Raw genomic sequence first — 20,935 nt, 5'->3', positions numbered from 1 at the left:
ATTCTGCGTGGAGATTATAATATCTCTAGATATTACCGTACTTCTCCCAGGAATTAAAGAGATCAGGCAAGTAGGACTCAAAAGAATGGTGTTAAATCGCCATCAGAAATGATTCATCACTTATAACTTGATGTTACTTAATTTTCAAAAATACCATCTGTTACTAGGCTAAGCACACACCCGAGGAACGGATCCTTATTTTTCATGGTCAACCGAACCTCGAGGGAAATCACGCGGGAGGCTCAGGCGGAGGACTCACACGAAAGCACACGCGCGCGCCGGGGTCCCTGCACTACAACTCCCAGCGGTCGCCGTGGCCGAGAGGGCGCTTCCGGGCGTGCGTCTCCGCGCTTCGCTCAGGGTTGGGCGACGCGGAGGTTGCTGTCGCGGCTCCTGGGGGCCGAGTTTGTTCGGCGGTGGTCGACGACAGCTGACTGCTGTGGATTCTGCCCCGGCTGTGCTTTCCACTCGCACTGTCTCTTGGATCTACCATGAGGCGCCTGGGCTCCGTACAGCGGAAAATGCCGTGTGTGTTTGTGACGGAGGTGAAAGAAGAGCCCTCCGCCAAAAGGGAGCATCAGGTATGGAAGAGCGCGGGGCCCAGCTGGGCGGCTGCGCGTGGGCTCCTGCCCGTCCCGCTGGCTCTGTTTGAACCCAGAGCCCGGTGCCCCTACAGGCCGGAAGCTTTTCTCTGGTTTCGCTGGGGAGGTTATGGTGTCCCGTATGCTCTGAGCTCCCGGTTCTTCTCCCATTTTATTTGTAAGGGAGGGAAGCTGTAAGAGAATGGTTCAGAACAAGCTATTCAAACTTACTCTCTCATGGAAATTGAAATCCCACAGCCTGAGTAGTGTCCCTTTCCCGGATCTTCTCAGGGGAAACCCCTAAGTATTCCTGTCATCACCGCATTCAAGAATGTGGTGACAAAGTGGAGATGTTAGAAGATTGTTTTACCATTCTAACCTAGGAACTGGTGGCCTAATTAAGGTGCCACAAAAGATAGACCTCATGTTATCAGTAATTAACTGACTTGCTTCTAACTTTGGAGTTCCGATCTCGAGGTTTTGGACTCGACCAGCACCGTGTTTTACACATGGTAGGTCTTCAGTAAATGCTGGTTAATGAATAGTAGTAACCTGTGTAAGACTAATTCTTTAATACGTAGCGAAGCCCTTGATCAGCAGAATACCCAGTTTACTACCGATAAAGCTGAAAGTGACAAATGAATACTCTCAATGCAAACAATCTAAAAAAAAACTAAAATAAAGGCAAGTGATTCTTGGTAGTTTTAACAGTATGTAGGGGGAAAAAAACGATAAATGATCCAAAATCAGCCTCAATTATTGAGTACTCACTGTGCAAGGAATTAGAACAGAAATGATACTGAAGTATACAAGATGACATGTTTAAGATAGAATAATGAGCAGCTTTTGGTTACTGTTTTCAGGAGTACTATTTGATGTTTCACCTAAGAGTATTATTCCTCCTGCATATTTTAGGACAATGCCTTTTACGAAAATGAATGACCACAAGGATTTTTGGATAAACGTTGTAATGAAACTCCTGAATACAATATTCAAAGTAAAAGATTGTGAATACATGGGAAAATCAGATTACAACGAAGCAAACTGTAAACAAAGTGAAGCCTAACTCGGAATCAAAAGAGAGACTTTTTTTTGTTTGTCTTTTTTTGCCTGCTTGGGCATTTTGCAAGTAAATAAGTAAATGAGTGTTAGCAACCACAGTTTCTGTAGCCTCAAAAATTTAAGTATGTAATACTGAAATGTATCTGTTATAAGAAGTCCCTGATAATGGGGAGAAAGTATCAAGGGTTGTTCATTTTCCTTAAAGCAGATATGTTTTCCAAAAGAGTGCTTTTTGAACTTTACAATGTATCTAAACATTTATTAGGGTATCAAATTAAAGATAAAAGTGTTTTGGAAATTCAGATGCTTTGCAGAGTCTAGGAACTGAAATAGACAGATGCAAGAACCACCACAATGCAGGTTGCCTAATGTAATTGCTTTAAGAAAAGGATTAAAGTAATTATAGATTCTACAACCTATGCTTATGATATCAGTTAACATATCAAATATGAAATACCAGATGAAAAGGAAAGCATATGAAAACAAGTAAATCCAGAAGGCATTTTAACTGCAATTTTTGTGGAAACTAGTATGTAGAAAATAGAAATTGATGTTAAGTGTACTATGGGAAAAAAGGCACCAAAAAAAGAGTCAGGGAAGAATTAATTATCCTAAAATGTTCTTTGTGATTACTCTGGAAGGTGAGATTATGAATGATTTCTTGTTTCTGCTCTTTTGCTGTATTTTCTACAGTGAGCATGTGTGTATTAGCTTTGTGAGAAAAAAAAGCTAAAAACCCCACAAAACTGTCTTCCTTGTCTCTCTTGCCTGCTTACTCAGAATGTGGCTTGAGGCAGGAAGGAGGACATCACTAGATCTTCACTTAGACTTACAGGGAAACAAGTCTTAATTGGAAAACGTCAAATGCTGTAAACCACAGAAATTTTTATGTTTATAAAAGGGGAAAAATCTCATGTAGTGTGGAATAGATTGATTCTTAGAAAAGTATGAAAATTATGATTGGAAACTACTTGCATTAAACCATCAGTGGTACCTTATTTATTTCAATTAATTAAACCCATGAACTGGCTCTTCCTGGATTCTGCTCCAACTCCAATGGCTGCCTTATTATATTCTTCAGAAACATCTAGGAACTTCCTGACTTGGGACCTTTTGTGTTCAGATATTTACATGGCTCGTTCCCTCATTTCAAATCTGCTCAAATCTGTTGCCTCCTCAGAGAGTGCTTCCCTGTCCTCCATATCTGAAATAGCACTCCGTCTCTCTCTTTTTTTTAAATTCAGTTTTATTGAGATATATTCACATACCCTTCAGTCATCCACAGTGTACAATCAGTTGTTCATAATATCATCATATAGTTGTGCATTCATCACCAAAATCAATTTTTGAACATTTTCATTACTCCAAAAAATAAGAAAAAGAATAAATACAAGTAAAGAATACCCAAAACATCCCATCCCCCCATCATTCACTTACTTTTTGTTCCCATTTTTCTACTCATCTGTCTGTACACTGGAAAAAGGGAGTGTGAGCCAGAAGATTTTCACAATCGCACCGTCACACCATATAAGCTACATAGTTGTACAATTGTCTTCAAAAATCAAGGCTACTGGGTTGCAGTTCAACAGTTTCAGGTATTTCCTTCTAGCTATTCCAATACACTAAAAACTAAAAAGGGTTATCTAGAATGACCCCCACTGAAACTTTATTTTGTTTCATTTCTCTTCCCTCTTTTGGTCAAGAAGTCTTTCTCAGTCCCACAGTGCTGGGCCCAGGTTCATCCCGGGAGTCATGTCCCACATTGCCAGGAGATTTACACCTCTGGGAGTCATGTCCCACATAGCGGGGACAGCAGTGAGTTTACCTGCAGAGTTGGCTTAGAGTCCACATCTGAGCAACAGAAGTTCTCTGGGGGTGACTTTGAGGCACAATGTAATTCCCCAGATGGGAAGTTTAACATTTCCACATTTTCCACCAGTCCCTCAGAGGGGCTTAGCAAATATATTTTTATTCTCTGCCCGAACTACTTTTCCATCCCTCTCTTTTCCTTTTACCTGTTTGTATTTCTTAGCACTTATTAGAGCTAACCTTGTATCATTCATTTTGCTATTGTTGTTTTCTCCCTAAGATACAAGCTTTAGGAAGGCAGGTAACTTTCTTGTTCCCCTCTATATTTACAGCACCAAGGACAATTCTTAACGCATAGCAGGCATTTAGTAAATAATTGTCAAGTAAATGATTGGACACACTGAATGCCTGTGTTAGGGATGCACCACTGCATAGGACATGGATAGGGTTCCTGGTGTCAGACTTATTTTGGCAGATAAATCAGACTGATAAATAAGTAGAAATCTGTGTGGGGAAAGCAGGTGTTGCTATGAAAGCATAAGAGAGAGGGTTGTGATTCGGGAGAACTTCACAGAAGAAATATTTTTAAATTGTCTTGAATGATCAACTGGAGATCATCCCTTAGATCTGGTGAAATTAAGAGCATCCCAGGTGAGGGTGTGTGCACAAAGGCAAGAGGCTGTCTATCTTAAACCAGTTTTTCTCTCTCTCTTTTTAAAGCCATTTAAAGTTTTGGCAACTGAAACTATAAATCACAAGGCATTAGATGCAGATGTATACAGTGCAATTCCAACAGAAAAAGTGGATGGAACGTGTTGTTATGTTACTAACTACAAAGGTAAAAGAAAACTATAGTGTTTTACTACAAATATTACTTATTTTTCTTAATCACTTTCCAAATTATGTAAATCTGAAATGGGTATTTGCTCTTCATAAACCCTTGGATGAAGCCTAAGTATAATAGCAAAATAATGAATTTCACAATTGTTATATTATACTTATTTGTTATATCATTGTATTCTTTCTCTTGGAAAAGGAAAGGAAGGTAACTAACGTTTCTTTAATACCCATGAAGGGCCAGGTAGTATGATAAATGCTTTATATTTGCTATTGCTAAGTCACACAATAAACCTCCCCATTTTATAGATTGGAAACTAAGGCTCAGAGAATTTAATTTTTCCCAGACCTTATGTTTAATGAATGACTGAACTGGTAATGAAACCTGGGTTTGTCTGACTCTAGAGCTTGTCCTCATTCCACTGATCCTAGTGCTGATTCCATTTGTTTTATTACTATTGGCAGTGGCTGATTTATTTCATTTTGGTGTACTTTAAAAGAAGTAGAAACTCAAATAGAAATTAATGTCAACTATGTTAATTTTTTAAAAATTCATTGAAAGGGGAGAAGTATTCTTTGTGATTATTTCTGGATGATACTACCTCTTAATTCCAACATAGGAAATAGAACAGTTAAATGGGAACCTGGGTGCCTGGTAAAATGAACACATTCCTGATAACAAGAAGTCTATTCTGAAATGGATGTTTTATGTTTACTGGTATAAAGAACGAAATGATAAAATACAATGTTAACCTGGCTCTTCATATTATTTAGCTGGGTAGCTAACAGTTAATACAGAATGAACCAAAGTGTAATTAATAATTTTTAAAATAAACTTCTGATTTGCATATTCGAGGAAACTATAAACTATTTTTTCAGGGTTTTATATTAACAGTTTTGATGTGCACCATGTGTGAGTGTGCATAATGGTGGCAGTTAAACAGGGTTGGGTTGCTAAAGAAAGACTCATAGGACCCAAAATGACAGTGTTTACAAGTCTATAGGTTATTACAGAAAATGGATACACAATATAGCAAGGGTATGAAAAGTAGGATATGCAAAACAGCCAAAGACTGATAGCAAGTGGCCTGGGGAGGCTAGGTGCAAGCTTCTATTGTCCTCCCTCTGTAAGACCCTGACAAGAAATACTTTATTGGTTCAGGAACCACCAATGTGTACAAGGAACACCTGGGAACTAGGGAGTCCTAATTGGAATCTCAGCTGGATATTTTTATATTTTGCAGATCATGTTGGCATATTGCTGCTAAGTAACCAGCCTTAAAGGCCTCTGGGGGTTTCACTAAAACCAGGTGCAAATCATCAGTCTCACTGTTGCTAATAAAGAATGTTGAACAAACCGCCCTGAAAATCCTGGGATCCCTGGTTACAAAGCACTACTAATAATCAGCCTGTTTCATGCCATGACCTGGGATTAGTGCCATGCAAAACACTTCAGACTAATTTCAGGCTTGCTGGAAGTAACCCTCATAGCACATAGTTTAAAGTTGCAGGAGAGATGTGAATAGAATTATCTGGTTGTTTTCAGTTAGTATAGAGGTAGCCTGTTTCTCATAAATGCTAGTTTCTAATAAAATATGGCTGTAGTTATGAAAGGATCAAATACTTTTTATTTCATCCCCATCATTCTTTAACCAAAGAAGTAAATCTTCTAACAACATCGAATACAAATAGGTTGCGTATATCTGACTACATTATTTTCCTGTTTTCTACAGTTGCTGCTGCCTTTATCGATGTCCCTTCCATTTAGAGAAAAATTCTGAAATGTCTTCAAACATAATTTTTATTGCTTGTGTCTTAACATTTTTCCTTTTATTATTATTATATTTTAGGTCAGCCGTACCTTTGGGCTCGGCTAGATAGAAAACCCAACAAGCAAGCTGAGATGAGATTTAAGAAATTTCTACATTCACAAGAAAATTCAAAAGGTTGGTGGGGTTTGCTGTTTTTTTTTTTTCTTTTCATGATGTAAATAGCTGAAATATATGGCTTATTTATTATGTTTCTATACATTAGATTCTTCTGTACAATTTAAACCCTTTGGAAAAATAGAATAAGTATAATTGAATATTTTTATATAGAAAAGAATGCTTCAGAATTTTTTCCTGATATTTCTGTGACCTTTATAGTATGGGTCAATTTTATTAAAATGTATGAATTACTATATATATTATTAATGAGTGCAAAATTTGATTTTTAGTCTGTACAAAAGAGACAAATATGTAATTTTATATATCAGTCACAAATCTCAGAATATTTTTAATTTTACGTTAAAGTTCTTCTAAATATTGTATACAGTAGATATATACAATCATTCATGTATAGCTACACTCATTTGTGTATGTATGTTACGTTTAAGTATTCGTAGTCCATAAAAATTAAATTCATCATAAATCTACACATACTGGAACAGTTAGACTATTATACACCATATCCAAGTGGTAGTATGTTCAGAATTGAAAATTTAAAGTCTTGTACCCTTACTGTTAGAAGTACAGTTACATTATAGTGTGAATACATGGAGAATAGTTATATGATACCTGATAGAATGGGGTTTATTACCTGTTGTGTTTCTTCCTTGAATCTGTTCAGTATTTTGTATTTTTAAAAATGCTGCCACATACCAGATTATTTAACTCTTTTAGAATTTTTTTGGAATGTTGAGGAGGACTTCAAACCTGTTCCAGAGTGCTGGATACCAGCGAAGGAAATAGAACAGCTAAATGGGAATCCAGTGCCTGATGAAAATGGACACATTCCTGGTATCATGAAAGCTCTTCTGAAATGCAATTTTGTGTTTACTAGTATAAAGAACAGAAAATCCATTCAATAAGATTATGGAATTTAATTTTAATCAGGTTTTCATATTATTCATCTATATAGCTGATAGTCATTAAATAGTACAGAATTTCTGAACCAAATTTATGTGAAGCCTAGTGACTTATACCAATAGTATTTCATATCAAAATGTCTTCTTGGGTTTTAAGATTGAAATGATACTAGCTATAGTCTTTGAAAATTAAAAAAGCATTGAATGGGGATAGCTTTGAAGTCTTTATAGGATGGATGATATCAAGAAGTCTTTATCTTGAGAGAGTGGACAACATAGTGTGCATGTGTATATTTTTGTGAAGATACCAGAAAAATATCTCAATGAAGGGAATTGAAAATAGGTGACTCACAAGCAGCTTTTCTGTGAACATTTTTGGAAAGATACACTCAGTAGGAAGATACCCCAGAATAAGGTTCGGCCAACAGGCATTGCTTTGAATGCCATTTGTGTGCAAAGTACTATTTTGGGTTCTAGAAATGCCAAAATGAAGGTCAGGACCCTTGTTCTTGGAAGCTTCCTAGTTCAACCTGTGGTGGTTAGAAGACACTTCCAAGAGGAGTTGACATCTGTACTGAAGCTTAAGAACTAGGAAATTAGCTGGTAAAGAAGAGGAATATCAGCCTAGGCAAACTCCCAGAAAGAGGATAGAGCATAGAGTAGTTTGAAATTTTTAGAAAACACTTCACTGTGGCAGGAAAGTTGTAGGATGTGAACATCTTGGGGAGATTATAAAAGTTGAGGATGGAGATGTGTAATGGGCTCAGATCTTAAAAGGTCTTAGATTCCACCAAAAGAGTTTGAAGTACATCTTGAAGATGGTGGTTTTAATTAAGCAGTGATGTGGCAGGACTAAATTTAAATTTTGGTAAAAGTAGAAGTGGAGGCTGGCAGACAGCAAAGAGATTGCAGTAATGTGGGTAGGTAATGTAGCCAGATGTATGCTGAGCACAATGGTGTATATGCCCTAGTTTTGTTTTGTAAAGAATTCCCCCAAATAAGGGAGTCTTTTCTGGCAGCAAGACTGTGGAAGGAAATGGCAATAACATTTAATAAATATGGAATCAATAAATGTTCAATAAATGTTCAATAAATGTAACAATTCAATAAATTGTGGAATACTAGAATATGTCCACTGTCCTGAACCTTGAGAGAAGGTAAAGAGAAAACGTATTCAATAAAAAAGTTTTAATGCTGTGTCTTAGAATCATGCTCAGTTCTTCCTGAATTGGGATAAATTTTTTAGTAAGGAAATGTTGGGTGCTTTGTAGTGAATAATCATGCATGGGTTAATTCCTCAGCAGAATACAGAATGAGCTTTTATGATTAAAGAAAAGTGGTAAAACTCAACTTTTTCATTGATTTTAAAAGTGATGTCTCTGTGTTAGTACATCCAGAAAATATAGAAAATTTAAATTAAATTAAAAAGGAAAAATTACCCATAGTCTCAATCCAAAGAAAAACATCATAAAACTTTTCTTTCTTTAAATGTTAGGATGGGTACCAGTGGAGAAAAACAACAAACAGTATTGCTGGCATTCCTCTGTAGTTAATTATGAATTTGAAATTGCCCTGGTACTGAAGCATCATCCTGAGGATCCTGGACTTCTGGAAATTAGTGCAGTGCCACTATCAGATCTCTTAGAACAAACATTGGAGCTGATAGGAACAAATATCAATGGAAACCCATATGGTGAGTGAAGCATCTTCTCTGCTCAGCTATAGTCACTGTCATTTATAAAGAAAACTTGTTAGAGTGAACTAAAATAAGGTACGTGTAACACATACAATGAAAAACTAAGGAAAATAATTTCCTACAATTAAAGCCATTTATGTTAATTTTCTGTCCATAGGAAAATATGTGCCTGACTCCAGCCATTTTATTTATTAATCTAAAACATTTCTTTTAGCCTCATTCTTTCCTATGATGGTATTATAGACCTGTGTATGAAAACTGATCTACTCAGGTGCAGCTTTCCATTGCTTTTTAAAATTTACATGAACTGAGTTGATTGAAAATGTGCTTTCCATGCCCAGGTAATTAGTTTAGCATTAAGTAAAATAGCTAAAAGTAAGTAAATAGCTGTCTTTATAATGCACTATGATAAGTGCTTAGTGAAAAGGAAAAATTCATTGTTTCTAGTGAGCTTTCAATCAAGTAAGGATTGGGAGGGAGGGTTGGAGGGGGGTGGTTAAAATAAAGAACTGGCACCAAACAGCATCTCATGCACCAAAATAAATACCTTGAGTACAAGTCTTAAGGGCATTTATAGAATACATTGTTGATGGGAATGAGAAGATAGACCAAAGAACATTAAAGCTGGAATAGCACAAACCCTATACAGAGATCACAGGTAGATTAATTGGCAGCTGTCAAGAGGCTAATAGTAATTATACAGATTATCAGAGGAGTGGTGTGGCTGTTTGGCAAAATTTCTATGAGAGCTAAATATTGCTAATGGTATAGTGCAGGACTTGGAGAAATGTTTCTTTAAAAAGCCAGGTAGTAATTATTCTAGGCTTTGTGGTCTGCATTCCTGAAAGGGCCATAAACAATACATGCATGAATGGGTGTGGCTCTGTTCCAGTAAAACTTTATTTACAAAAATAGGTGTCTGGCTAGATTTGGCCCACAGGTCATAGCTTGTCAACACCTGGTAATAGCGACAGGAAGGTAGGATTTGGCTATAATTGGATAAGGCACCACTTTTGAGTGAGAGCAGGACCTAATGCACTTGTATTATACCTTTCTTCAAGAAACCACCTAAAATTTTTGGTGACTTTATTCCTAAATGTTTAAGAAGGCTTTTTTTATTTGGAGAGAGAAATTTTTCATTCTCTGAAAAGTTCCTTTGAAAAACATGGCTAACGGCAAATTTTATAATTTAGGGTTAGGAAGCAAGAAGCATCCATTACATCTTCTTATACCACACGGAGCATTTCAAATAAGAAGTCTGCCTACATTGAAGCACAATGATCTGCTGTCTTGGTTTGAAGGCTGCCGAGAGGGTAAAATTGAAGGAATAGTATGGCATTGCAGTGATGGCTGTCTAATCAAGGTAATGGCACAAAATAGCTTTTGAGATTATATTGTCTTATATTTCTACAACAAAATACAAGTAGCACTAAATTCTCTCTACACAGGAATAATTCTGGTTTGCAGTAAGGAATTTTAATTTCCTCATATCACATGCTACCATTCTTCATATGCTAAAACAGTGTTCCCCAAGGTATATTCTTGTGGTTCTACAAGATGTTCCTCAGAATTAAAAAGAATTATTAAAATGTCTGGAAAAGCCTGCATACTCCACATCCCCTTCTTGGATATTCAAGTTGTACATTAGTAATCTCTGAGATACTTGCACTAAGTATTTAACTTAGTCTAAGCATTTCCCAAACTTAATTGCTTATACAATCTAATAGGTAAGAAGAGTGCCAGAGTGCCAGTTGATAATACAAAATGAGTAATTTTATACATTGTGCCCTTTCTACCTGACTCTTGGGTTTGCCTATTTGACTTCCAACAGTTATCTGAAACTTGTAATGTTCAAAACTTGACCTAGTCATATCAACCCTGTGAACCCACACAATTCACTGAAGCCAGAAACATGGATATCATTTTTAACCCCTCTTTCCATTACTTTATATATCCATGTATTAGTTCTTAAACATTCTGATCTGTTGAATCTATGTATGTCTTCAACAAATATGCTATTATTTTAAATTTTCATGAAGCCCCTGTTTATATTCCTGGCATGTTTCCAGGTGCTGGAAATACAGAGTCAACAAAATAATGTATCTGCCTTCATGAAGCCTACATTCTAATGGGGAAGATAGATGGTAAACAAGTAAATAGGTAATAGGTCAGGAGGAGAACAGCTATGAAAAAAAAGGGTAAGATAAAATTAAGCCTTACGCAGTGCCTGGCAGATAATAGGCACTCAAAATAAACATCTGTAAGTGAATGAAGATAGTATACGGAGTCTAATACTAATACCCGTTTTTCTCTTTCCAGGTCCATCGTCATCATCTTGGTTTACACTGGCCAATTTCAGATACTTATATGAATTCAAAACCAGTTATTATCAACATGAACCTAAACAAATATGACTGTGCCTTTGATTCCAAGTGTTTGTTTAATCATTTTTCAAAATTAGATAATCAGAAATTTGGGAGGCTCAAAGACATAATGCTTGATGTATAAAATGGGAATGCAGTTAAAATCATTATATTTTATTATATTTGAACCTTGAATATTCTGGCATGTTTAAAAGGTAAAAACATCTCAAGGTTCCAGTTGTTCAGTATTGAATATATCAATATGAACTCTAGTGTTTGAAGAAATGAATTTTCTATTTCAAATATCTATCCAAAAATCAGAAAACGATTTTAACTACTGGACATAAAAATGTAAGTAAAATTTAAGTAACAGTAAGATAGCAAGCTTGTACAAAGGCTGGATTCTGTCCAGGATAACTGAGTAGTCATTTAAAGACAACAGTTTTACAATTTTGGCTCATTTATTTACAAAATTAAATAGTTTAATTCAATTAAATTAAAGCTTAGTTTACTCTATGCTCAAAACATATGGCTCAACCTCAAAACCTATATACAAAATATTTTGGATTTGAGAATCTTAAATACATATATATGTATAAAAGTATATATAAAACCACTATTGTGAACAGTAAAATGTCAGTTTACCCTCATATTCTTTAAAAAACGTAAATATTAAGAAAAAACTTAAACATTAAGAATGTATAGAATTCTACCGTAGTGCATGGCCTATTTGATAGTCCTAACTTACTTGAAAAATCTTAAAATTATACTTTCAGAATAAATTAAAAGTTTCATATAATTTTATTTACTAAAAGTTCCATTTTGGGTAAAAGTACAAGGTAGTGAGATGGAAATTCTGTAGTCTGGAGAGTTGCGTGATTTCCAGATGGAGTTTTTATCATTATTTTTATTAAGTCAACAGCTGAGTAAAGCTGCAGTTATAAGTGGTCATTAATGAATAGGGAAATTTGTTGGACTTTCCTCTTCATCTTCAAACTGTTCAGAATCATCGAAAGGACTAGTTGATTCAACTCCAAATTGTGCAGAAAGTTTTTTAATTTTCTCTTCTAAAAGGATATTTTTTTTCAATTCTTCCTTATAATTATATTTTAGATCTTCAATTTCTTCAAAAAATGAAGGGTCGAAATTTTCCAGTTCTTTTTTCAGCTTTTTTATTTCCTCCTAATAGAAACATATTATCTTTAATAGTCATATAGGAATATAGAACATTTTTTAGGTTTGAACTAAAGAGATTTAAATATGAACATGAAAGCCAAGATAACCTAAAGTCAAATATAGTAATAAAAGCAGAAGCATTCTCTTAAGATTTTGTTAATAATCTTAGTTTACTTCATATTCCATATTGCATTGCACAATATAAATAACTGACTTGTTAACTGTCAAGTCATACTGTTTGTTCTGTAAGTTATATTCTAGTCTTTAACTAAAATTTATCACTTCTTGTAGATTATGGTGGAAAGTAATCTTTCTCCCAAAGCATAGCAAATACTCTCAACAAGGCAACCAAAAAAAAGTGCCTATTCATAGCACTGAAGTTATTTTGGTTAATTTTGCCCTCATATTCATGCCCTTTTGTTCATTTACAAAGTTTTAACAGAGGTAAAGCATATCAAATGTATTTTTTTAAAAGGAAACTATACCCTTACGAGAAAATTCCTGAAACAAATGTCAAAAGGTACTAAAAAGACACTTCCCAACATGACCCAAAACTTAAAATACAAAAATAATGAGCTATATTTATGACAAAAAATAAAGTTACTCTTTAATGTTTTCTATTCATTTTGTTTGTATTTTGTTATAGCAGACAATTGTGGACAATGAACTTTGCAATGTCAGAATCAATGCTGTAAGCATAAAATTTAATTCCAAGAATTTTTAGGATACGTTCTTAAAACAAAGATGGTGATTGTAAAAAGTTTTCAATGGCTGTTTTCATAAAACATTTGTAGTTCTATAATTAGATGTAATTAAATATTACCTTCAAATGTTGCTTTTCTAGATCTGAAGTTTTGAGCTGTGTCTCTAGGTCTTTTACCTTTTCCTTTACTTGATCAGCATCTGCCAAAAAGTTATAAAAATGAGACTCAGCTTTCCATTTTACCCTGCATAAATGCAAGATAAAAGACTTGTTTCAAAGAATAAGAAGAAAACTTATGAAACATAGCACCTGGAAAGTATGACATTTCACAGTTAAAACATTTTTCAGGAAGTGAATACTACAAGCTGGCTCTGTAAGTTATAATTCCATAGCAGGCAAAAAGAAGAGCGGCATCTAGTAAGTATTAAAAGTAGAGTCAGGTTAATTTTTATAAGGAAGAAATTCTTATTTTCCAGAGAAAAATCCCCAGGAAAATTTGCTAGGTACAAATTACACTACAGTAGAAGAAAAGTAGACTATTAGTTAAAGAGCTGAAACCTTAAGCTGGCCAAATGCTCCTGCTATCCAACAACATTGGCTGTTCCATGTAGGTAAATATACATTTATTGTGCAATTACTATGTGAAAAACACTATTAGGTAAGGTATAAAGAATAAAACATGGGCTGATACTTTGGTAGAAAAGAAAGTATGCAAAGACCTTAGCTTAATTTATTGTATCCCCACCCTCCAGGGTAAACATACCTCTAATTTTAAATGAGTTATACCTCTAATTGTATAATTTTTAATGAAGAAAACAGAATTTTTGCTTTAACGCCATTTTTGCTAAATTTTTTTAAAATTAAGTTTTATTGAGATATATTCACATACCATACAATCATCCATGGTGTACAATCAGTTGTTCACAGTACCATTATATAACTGTATATGCAACACAATCAATTTTTGAGCATTTTCATTACCACACACAAAAAAGAATAAGCATAAAAGTTAAAGTAAAAAAGAACATGCCAAACATCCCATACTCCCCATCCCTCCCTATTATTCATTTACTTTTTGTCCTCATTTTTCTGTTCATCTGTCCATACACTGGATAAAGGGATTGGGAGCCACAAAGTTTTCACAGTTACATGGTCACACAGTGTAAGCTATATAGCTATACAGTTGTCTTCAAGAAGAATAAAGGCTACTGGGTTGCATTTCAACAATTTCAGGTATTTCCTTCTAGCTATTCCAATACACTAAAAACTAAAAAGGGTTATGTATGTAATGCATAAGAATAACCTCCAGAATGACCTCTCGATTCTATTTGAGATCTCTCAGCCACTGAACCTTTATTTTGTTTCATTTTTCTTCCCTCTTTTGGTCAAAAAGGCTTTCTCAATCCCACAGTGCCAGGGCCAAGCTCATCCTCATGAGTCATGTCCCTCATTGCCAGGGAGATTTCGACCTCTGGGAGTCACGTCCCACATAGGGGGAAGGCAGTGAGTTTACCTGCAGAGTTGGCTTAGAGGCCACATCTGAGCAGCAAAAGAAGTTCTCTGGGGGTGAGTCTTAGGCACAACGTTAAGCAGGCTTAGCCTCTCCTTTGCGTAACAAACTTTATAAGGGCAAGCCCCAAGATCGAGGGCTCGGCTTCTATATCGGTAGTCCCCAATGCTTGTGAAAATATCAGTAATTCCTCAGGTGGGGAAATTTAATATTTCCACATTTTTCCCCAGTCCCTCAAGAGCTTTGCAAATTCATTTTTATTCTCTGTCCAAGTTACTCTGGGATGTATTGGGTCTTCACACTAACCAGTACAAACCAACCAGATTTATTTCACTCCTCATTTGGTGTTCCATGTAATTATGGTGTTTGAATAAACTGACCATACATATTAAATTCTATAGTTGTGTTACAAAAAGTATACATTTTACACCTAATAAACATGTCTTCCTTTAGTCTCACACAGAAGTTGAAGTTTTAAAAACACCATCAATATTGTCCTTTACCCTTTAGTCTGACTTCCCTTAATCCTAACCAAGTCCATTTTGTTCACATTTCTAATTGAAGTTTGATCTCTTTTTTCAGGCTCTTTATCATTTGCTGTATGGGGTTAATGCTGACATTCATAGCTGCCAGACTCTGGCTCTGAGTCCCAGGTGTCACACAGATACCCAAAGTTCTAGGGATCAACCAGGTTATACACAAAAAGCTCAGCATCTCAGAGTTTAGAAATAACCATCACAGCTCAAGAACAAATGTAACTGCTATAAAAGCAAACAATCTAGGAACCTTTACCATAAGGCTTCCCCTGATAACCTGTGCTCTCAGACTCAATTCTCAGAGTTTGCACACTGCAGTTAGTCTGTATTAGTGAGGCATTATGTTTTCTTTTCATTTCTGGCTTATCTCACTCAACATACTTACCTCAATGTCCATTCACCTCAGAACTTCACGGCTTGTAGCAGCTCAATATTCCATTGTATGTATACCCCACAGTTCGCCATTCTGTCCATCAGTCAACGTACCCTTAACACCACCTCCATCCACTGCAAATCATGAATACTGACACCATAAACTGCACTGTGCAAATGACCATTCGTGTCCCTCTTTTCAGTTCTTCCAAGTATATACCCAATAATTGAGTTGTAGGACCATATGGCAACCCCATGCTTAGCTTCCTGTGGAATCACCACACTGCCCTATAGATAGGCTGCACCATTCTACTTCCTCATCAACAGTGATTAGGAGCATCCTTTTCTCCAGCACTTGTATCCCTTTGTTTACTTTTTAGACAGTTTTATTCACACACCATACATTCCATCCTAAGTAAACAATCATCGGTTCCCTGTATAATCAGTTACACATTCACCACCAGTCTATATAAGGACATTTCCATTTCTTCCACAAAGAACGAGGAAGTGAGGAAGAGATAAAAAAAAAAAAAGGACCAAAAAATGATAACTAAAAAGCAACAACAACAAAAAAATACAATAAAAAAGTCAGCAACACCACTGCCAAGAATCCCATACTCCTCCCTAATATCACCCTTTTACAGACATTTAGCTTTGGTATATTGCCTTTGTTACAATTAATGGAAGCATATTACAATATTACTGTTAACTATAGACTCTAGTTTGCATTGATAGTATTTTCCCCCAATGCCACCTCATTGGAAACACTTTGCAAAGTTGGCATTCATTTGTTCTCCCTCATGTAAAAACATTCTTACATTTGTACCTTTAATCACAATCATTGACCACTCTAGGTTTCAGTAAGTTATACAGTACCAGTCTATCTTCTACCTTTCCTTCTGGTGTCCTATATGCCCCTAACCTTCCTTTTTCAATCATACTCAGTCAGTCATCTTTGTTCAGTGTACTTAAAATATTGGGCTGCCATTAGCTAATATTATGCTCCAAACCTCTCTCTCCTGTCTTTTTCTATCTGCCTGTAGTGGTCCCTTTAGTATTTTTGTAGAGCAGGTATCTTGTTCACAAACTCTCTCAGTGTCTGTCTGAGAATATTTTAAACTCTCATTTTTGAAAGACAGTTTTGCCAAATATAAAATTCTTGGTTGGCAGTATTTCTCTTTCAGTATCTTAAATTTATCACTCCACTTCCTTCTTGCTGAGAAATCCGCATATGGTCTTATCAAGCTTCCTTTGTATGTGATGGATCGCTTTTCTCTTGCTGCTTTCACGATTCTGTCTTTGACATTTGATAATCCGATTACTAAGTGTCTTGGTGTAGGTCTATTCTGGTCTATTGTATTTGGGGTATGCTGCACTTCTTGGATCTGCAATTTTATGTCTTTCATAAGAGATGGAACATTTTCAGTGATTACTTCCTTCATTATTGTTTCTGTCCCCTTTTCCCTTCTTTTTTCTAGGACACCCATGACACATATAGTCATGTACTTCATGTTGTCATTCAGTTCTCTGAGACACTGCTCATATTTTTCCATTCTTTTACCTGTCTGTTCATTTTGTGTGTAGCATTTCAGGTGTCCTGTCCTCCAGTTCATGAATCCTTTCTTTTGCCTCTTCAAATTTGCTGTTGTATGTCTCCATTGTGTTTTTCATCTCTTGTGTTTGTTCTCCCTCATGTAAAAACATTCCTATATCTCTACCTTTAATCACAATCATTGACCACTCTAGGTTTCACTAAGTTATGCAGTACCAGTCTCTATCTTATACCTTTCCTTCTGGTGCCCTACATGCCCCTTACCTTCCTTTTTCAATCATACACAGTCATCTTTGTTCAGTGTACTTACAATATTGGGCTACCACTACCTAATATTGTGCTCCAAATCTCTCTCTGCTGTCTTTTTCTATCTGCATTCTTATATTGTGCATTTCATTCCCATAATTTCTGCCAATTGTTTTTCAACTGTCGAGTTCTTCCTTATGTTCGCCCAATGTCTTTTTTTATATATTTCATCTCTTTTGCCATATCTTCCCTCAGCTCACTGATTTGTTTTTTGAATTGATTTAGCATATTTGAAGATCTTTAATTAGTTGTTTCAATTCCTGTATCTCATTTGAAGTGTAAATGTGTTCCTTTTACAGGGCCATATCTTCTTCTTCTCCTAATGTGACCCTTCATTTTTTGTTGTCTAGGCATCTGGTTTCCTTGATTACCACAATCAGATTTTCCCAGGCCAGAAGGGCCCAGGTCTCAGGAGGAGGATGTAATCAGTATCAAGTTTCCCTGAGGGTGAGCCTCAGCAGATTGTCGGACTTTTCTCTGAGGGCTCCAGACTCTGCTTTTCCTATCCTGTCAAGCAGATGGCGCCTGTCAGCCTGCAGCTCCCCAATGGTGTAAAGAGGTGCAGTCCCTTTAAGTCTCAGTGGACCCTGTCCTGGCCAGGATTGAGGATGTTAGAAGCCAAGCTTGAGTTGTTTCTGGTTCTTCCCCCCACCCCACCCCCTCACCCCAGGAGTCTGAATTCTCTGAGGAAGGGCAGCCACTTGAGCTGGACCCTGTCCCCTTTTCTTAGGGAAGATACACCGTTTAGGGATTTATCTCCTACCCTTGAATTCTTCCTTTGTCTCTCTCTCTCTCTCTTAACTCCACCCTTAAGGACAATTGAAAATGGGTCAGCTGTGACAACTGAAAATGCCTGAGGCTTTCTCTAATGAGCTATCTGGAATGGGAGGGGAAAAAAAAAAAAAAGGAAAAACAGAGAAAGCCCATTTTCAGAGCCAGTCCCCAGACCCCCCGTTTTGCCAGTCGACTGATGTTGGTACCCAGTTTTCTGTGCCCCTTTTCCTGGGACACAGCCGTTTCCAAAAGCCTCTGTTTTTATTTTATTTATTTATTTTTTTTCTGTCAGCCCTGCCTCCTCTCTGCTGGGGGCGACCGCAGGGTTCCTTTCCTGCTTGCTCTGGGTTTATCTGTGCTTGCAGCTTGTATTCAGTAGATCACATTTGTTAATTAAAACTGCAGTTGGAGTTAGGTTGAATTACTTTCCCTTGCTCTGGATAGCCTGCTTCTTTTTTCCACAGAGAAGTGTTACAACTCAGCCTGCCATGCCGCTGGGGGAGCGGTGCCAGCTCCTCAGTTTGGGGAGTTTACTTAAGAGTTCTATGCTGTGATCTCAGCCATTCCACCATTTCAGGCTGGTGTATGATGTGTCCAATCACATAATACCCTCAACAGTTGTTCCAGGCTATTTACTAGTTGCTCTAGAGAACTAACTAAATTTCACGCCTCTATGCCACCATCTTGCCCCGCCTCCACTGAATGTTTTTAAAGACTAGATATAATGTGTCATGTAGTCATATTTTGCAGCCATTGAGCAGGAAAATTTTTTAAAGTAATGCTAAAGTTTAAGGTAAAATGGGCAGCAGTCAAATTCTGATGAATAAGACAACAAGCATATTGTTCTATTAAGGTGCCCTTGGATGGTCCCCTAATTATAACTTGTAGACAGAAGGGTGGAGATAGGAAGAAAATAGTTTCCTTATCCTTACAGCATTAAAAACAGAAGAACCCATCTTCTTTTTGAAAGCAAAATCTTAATTTTTCATGGCTTCTCTCACCTTTGTGTAAAGTGCTAATGATTTTTTAGAATTGTCTTAAATGGGATGTTATATTGACACAGATTGGTAAGAAAATAATGCAGAAAAAGTGAATTGTATATAGCGTTTTCCAAAAATTATCTTAGATAACTAAGATTGTCCTTTAGCTTTACAAAACAGTTTTGGTTTGATTTTGAGCGTTAAAAATCTTTGAAATAGGCCAGGTACCTATGTGAAGGAGATAAGAAATGTGGGAATTCAGAAATTCTCTTTGAGGAAACAGGTTTAGAAAGATTAGAGGACTTGCTTAATGTCAACATTAACGGGTCTTTGGTACTATGTCTAGTCTAGCACACCTAGGTGGCTCATATGAGAGAGAAATTAAAAAAGATATATATATGTACTCAGCCACTGAGAGGCAAGAGCAGGGAGCAGTGTTAGAGCTTCAAAAATATATATCTGAATCCTGCCTCTGCCACTTCCTAGCTGTTTTAACTTTGGGGACAGGTTAATTTCTTTTAATCTGTTTTATCACATATAGAGACAATTTTACATGCCACATAAGGGTTATAAGAATTAAATTACAGAATACTTGTAAAGCACTTAGCATAATGTCTGGTAAGCTCATATGTGATAGCTTCAATACAAAGTAATAATGGGACTAGATGGTAGGATATTGAGAAAGCTATATGAAATATTCCAAGATTGTTCAGATACAAATTGGTTTCCTTTGAATCAGAATTTAATATTTTCATGAAACTATCAATGGCATGATTAAGTTAAGAGGTTCATCATAGTATTATCTTTTAATAACAGAAACTTGGAAACTAAATATCCATTAAAAGGTGTATATATGGATATGGTATATCCATACACTAGTAAACTTCAGAATTTTAGAAAGAATGAGGTACATCTATATGTACAGATCTTGGAAGATGTCCACAAAAAATTGATAAAGCAAGTAAGTTATAAATGTGTAGAGTACAAGTCCAAATTTATATCACCCTCCAAAAAGTATATAGGTATATATACTTACACAAAAAAAATGATATACATATATACATTGTGTATGTATGTATACATACACACACACAAGTAGAATGATTTGTAATCACTTATTCTGAATGGGAATGAAGAAGGTAGAGGATAGACTTTGTAAAAGGAGAAAAAAAGTTTGGCCAATATTTACTCAGTTATATTTTTCAAAGTCATGTTAAAATGACAAGTAACGTTTAAAAGAAAATGCTGAAAGGGCTTAAAAGGGGCAATACTTAGAAACTGGAAGCTATAAGACCTAGTATTCACTGCTTAGCATTGTATCTTGAATGAATTTATAACACCCAGGTGGATCACAAAGGAAAAAAACACTCGGTTGCTTGCTACACTATAGTGCCAACAACTCAAAAGTGCACAATGGGAATATTTTTGTTGCATGGAGGGAAAAAACACAGCTCTAAAATCCTAGCAGGGATTTGATTTTATAGGAAGACAGTTAACAGAAATCTCGACAAACCAAATAGGCAAACACTAATTCAGTAATTTGGGGTAACTAATATGCTATAAATATGTTACAAAATATATTACCAGGTATGGTGCTTTCAGCTCCACTTTGTTCTTTGTTAACTTCTATCTGATGGATTAATTCTGCTTTTTCTTCTTCAAGCTGACTATTAGCTAATCTAGAACACAAAGATAGTACGTTAAGAAAACAAAAAAGAGAGAAACATTACTCCACAATATATATGGCCATTTCTTAAAAAACGAGTGATGTACAATGCTCAGAACTTGCTAATATTTGTGAAGGTAAACATTTATTCATTTATTCACAAT

The 20,935-nt window shown here is 36.0% G+C and overlaps 2 protein-coding genes across 7 annotated transcripts in view; one reads left to right on the top strand and one right to left on the bottom strand.

The window, feature by feature from the left end:
* The first annotated feature begins 363 nt into the window (after positions 1 to 363).
* Positions 364 to 12,996, top strand: C8H12orf29 (chromosome 8 C12orf29 homolog). The gene is made up of 7 exons (XM_037848380.1): positions 364 to 581; positions 4,173 to 4,290; positions 6,140 to 6,235; positions 6,953 to 7,069; positions 8,633 to 8,830; positions 10,027 to 10,196; positions 11,153 to 12,996. The coding sequence occupies exons 1-7, from the start codon at positions 492 to 494 to the stop codon at positions 11,339 to 11,341; spliced, it is 978 nt and encodes a 325-aa protein (XP_037704308.1). The 5' UTR covers positions 364 to 491; the 3' UTR covers positions 11,342 to 12,996.
* Positions 11,979 to 20,935, bottom strand: part of CEP290 (centrosomal protein 290) — a 116,603-nt gene continuing 107,646 nt past the window's right edge. For all 6 annotated transcript variants that reach the window (XM_037848374.1, XM_037848372.1, XM_037848373.1 and 3 more), the window contains 3 exons: positions 20,690 to 20,784; positions 13,196 to 13,275; positions 11,979 to 12,378 (listed from right to left, as the gene is read on the bottom strand). In XM_037848374.1, the coding sequence (XP_037704302.1) occupies positions 12,148 to 12,378; positions 13,196 to 13,275; positions 20,690 to 20,784 (406 nt within the window). In that variant the 3' untranslated portion in view covers positions 11,979 to 12,147. The remainder of the gene's footprint in view (positions 12,379 to 13,195; positions 13,276 to 20,689; positions 20,785 to 20,935) is intronic.

This window comes from Choloepus didactylus, chromosome 8 (assembly GCF_015220235.1).
Source record: "Choloepus didactylus isolate mChoDid1 chromosome 8, mChoDid1.pri, whole genome shotgun sequence".
NCBI classification, from domain to species: domain Eukaryota; kingdom Metazoa; phylum Chordata; class Mammalia; order Pilosa; family Megalonychidae; genus Choloepus; species Choloepus didactylus.
The sequence above is the reverse complement of the archived record's forward strand: the minus strand, read 5'-3'. Positions and strand labels throughout refer to the sequence as shown.

Excerpts from the sequence above, each read along its gene's own strand:
- C8H12orf29 (XM_037848380.1), top strand. The coding sequence starts at position 492 with ATGAGGCGCCTGGGCTCCGTACAGCGGAAAATGCCGTGTGTGTTTGTG. Across the intron at positions 6,236-6,952 it reads TTCACAAGAAAATTCAAAAG|AATTTTTTTGGAATGTTGAG; the intron begins GTTGGTGGGGTT and ends TAACTCTTTTAG. Across the intron at positions 10,197-11,152 it reads GTGATGGCTGTCTAATCAAG|GTCCATCGTCATCATCTTGG; the intron begins GTAATGGCACAA and ends TTCTCTTTCCAG.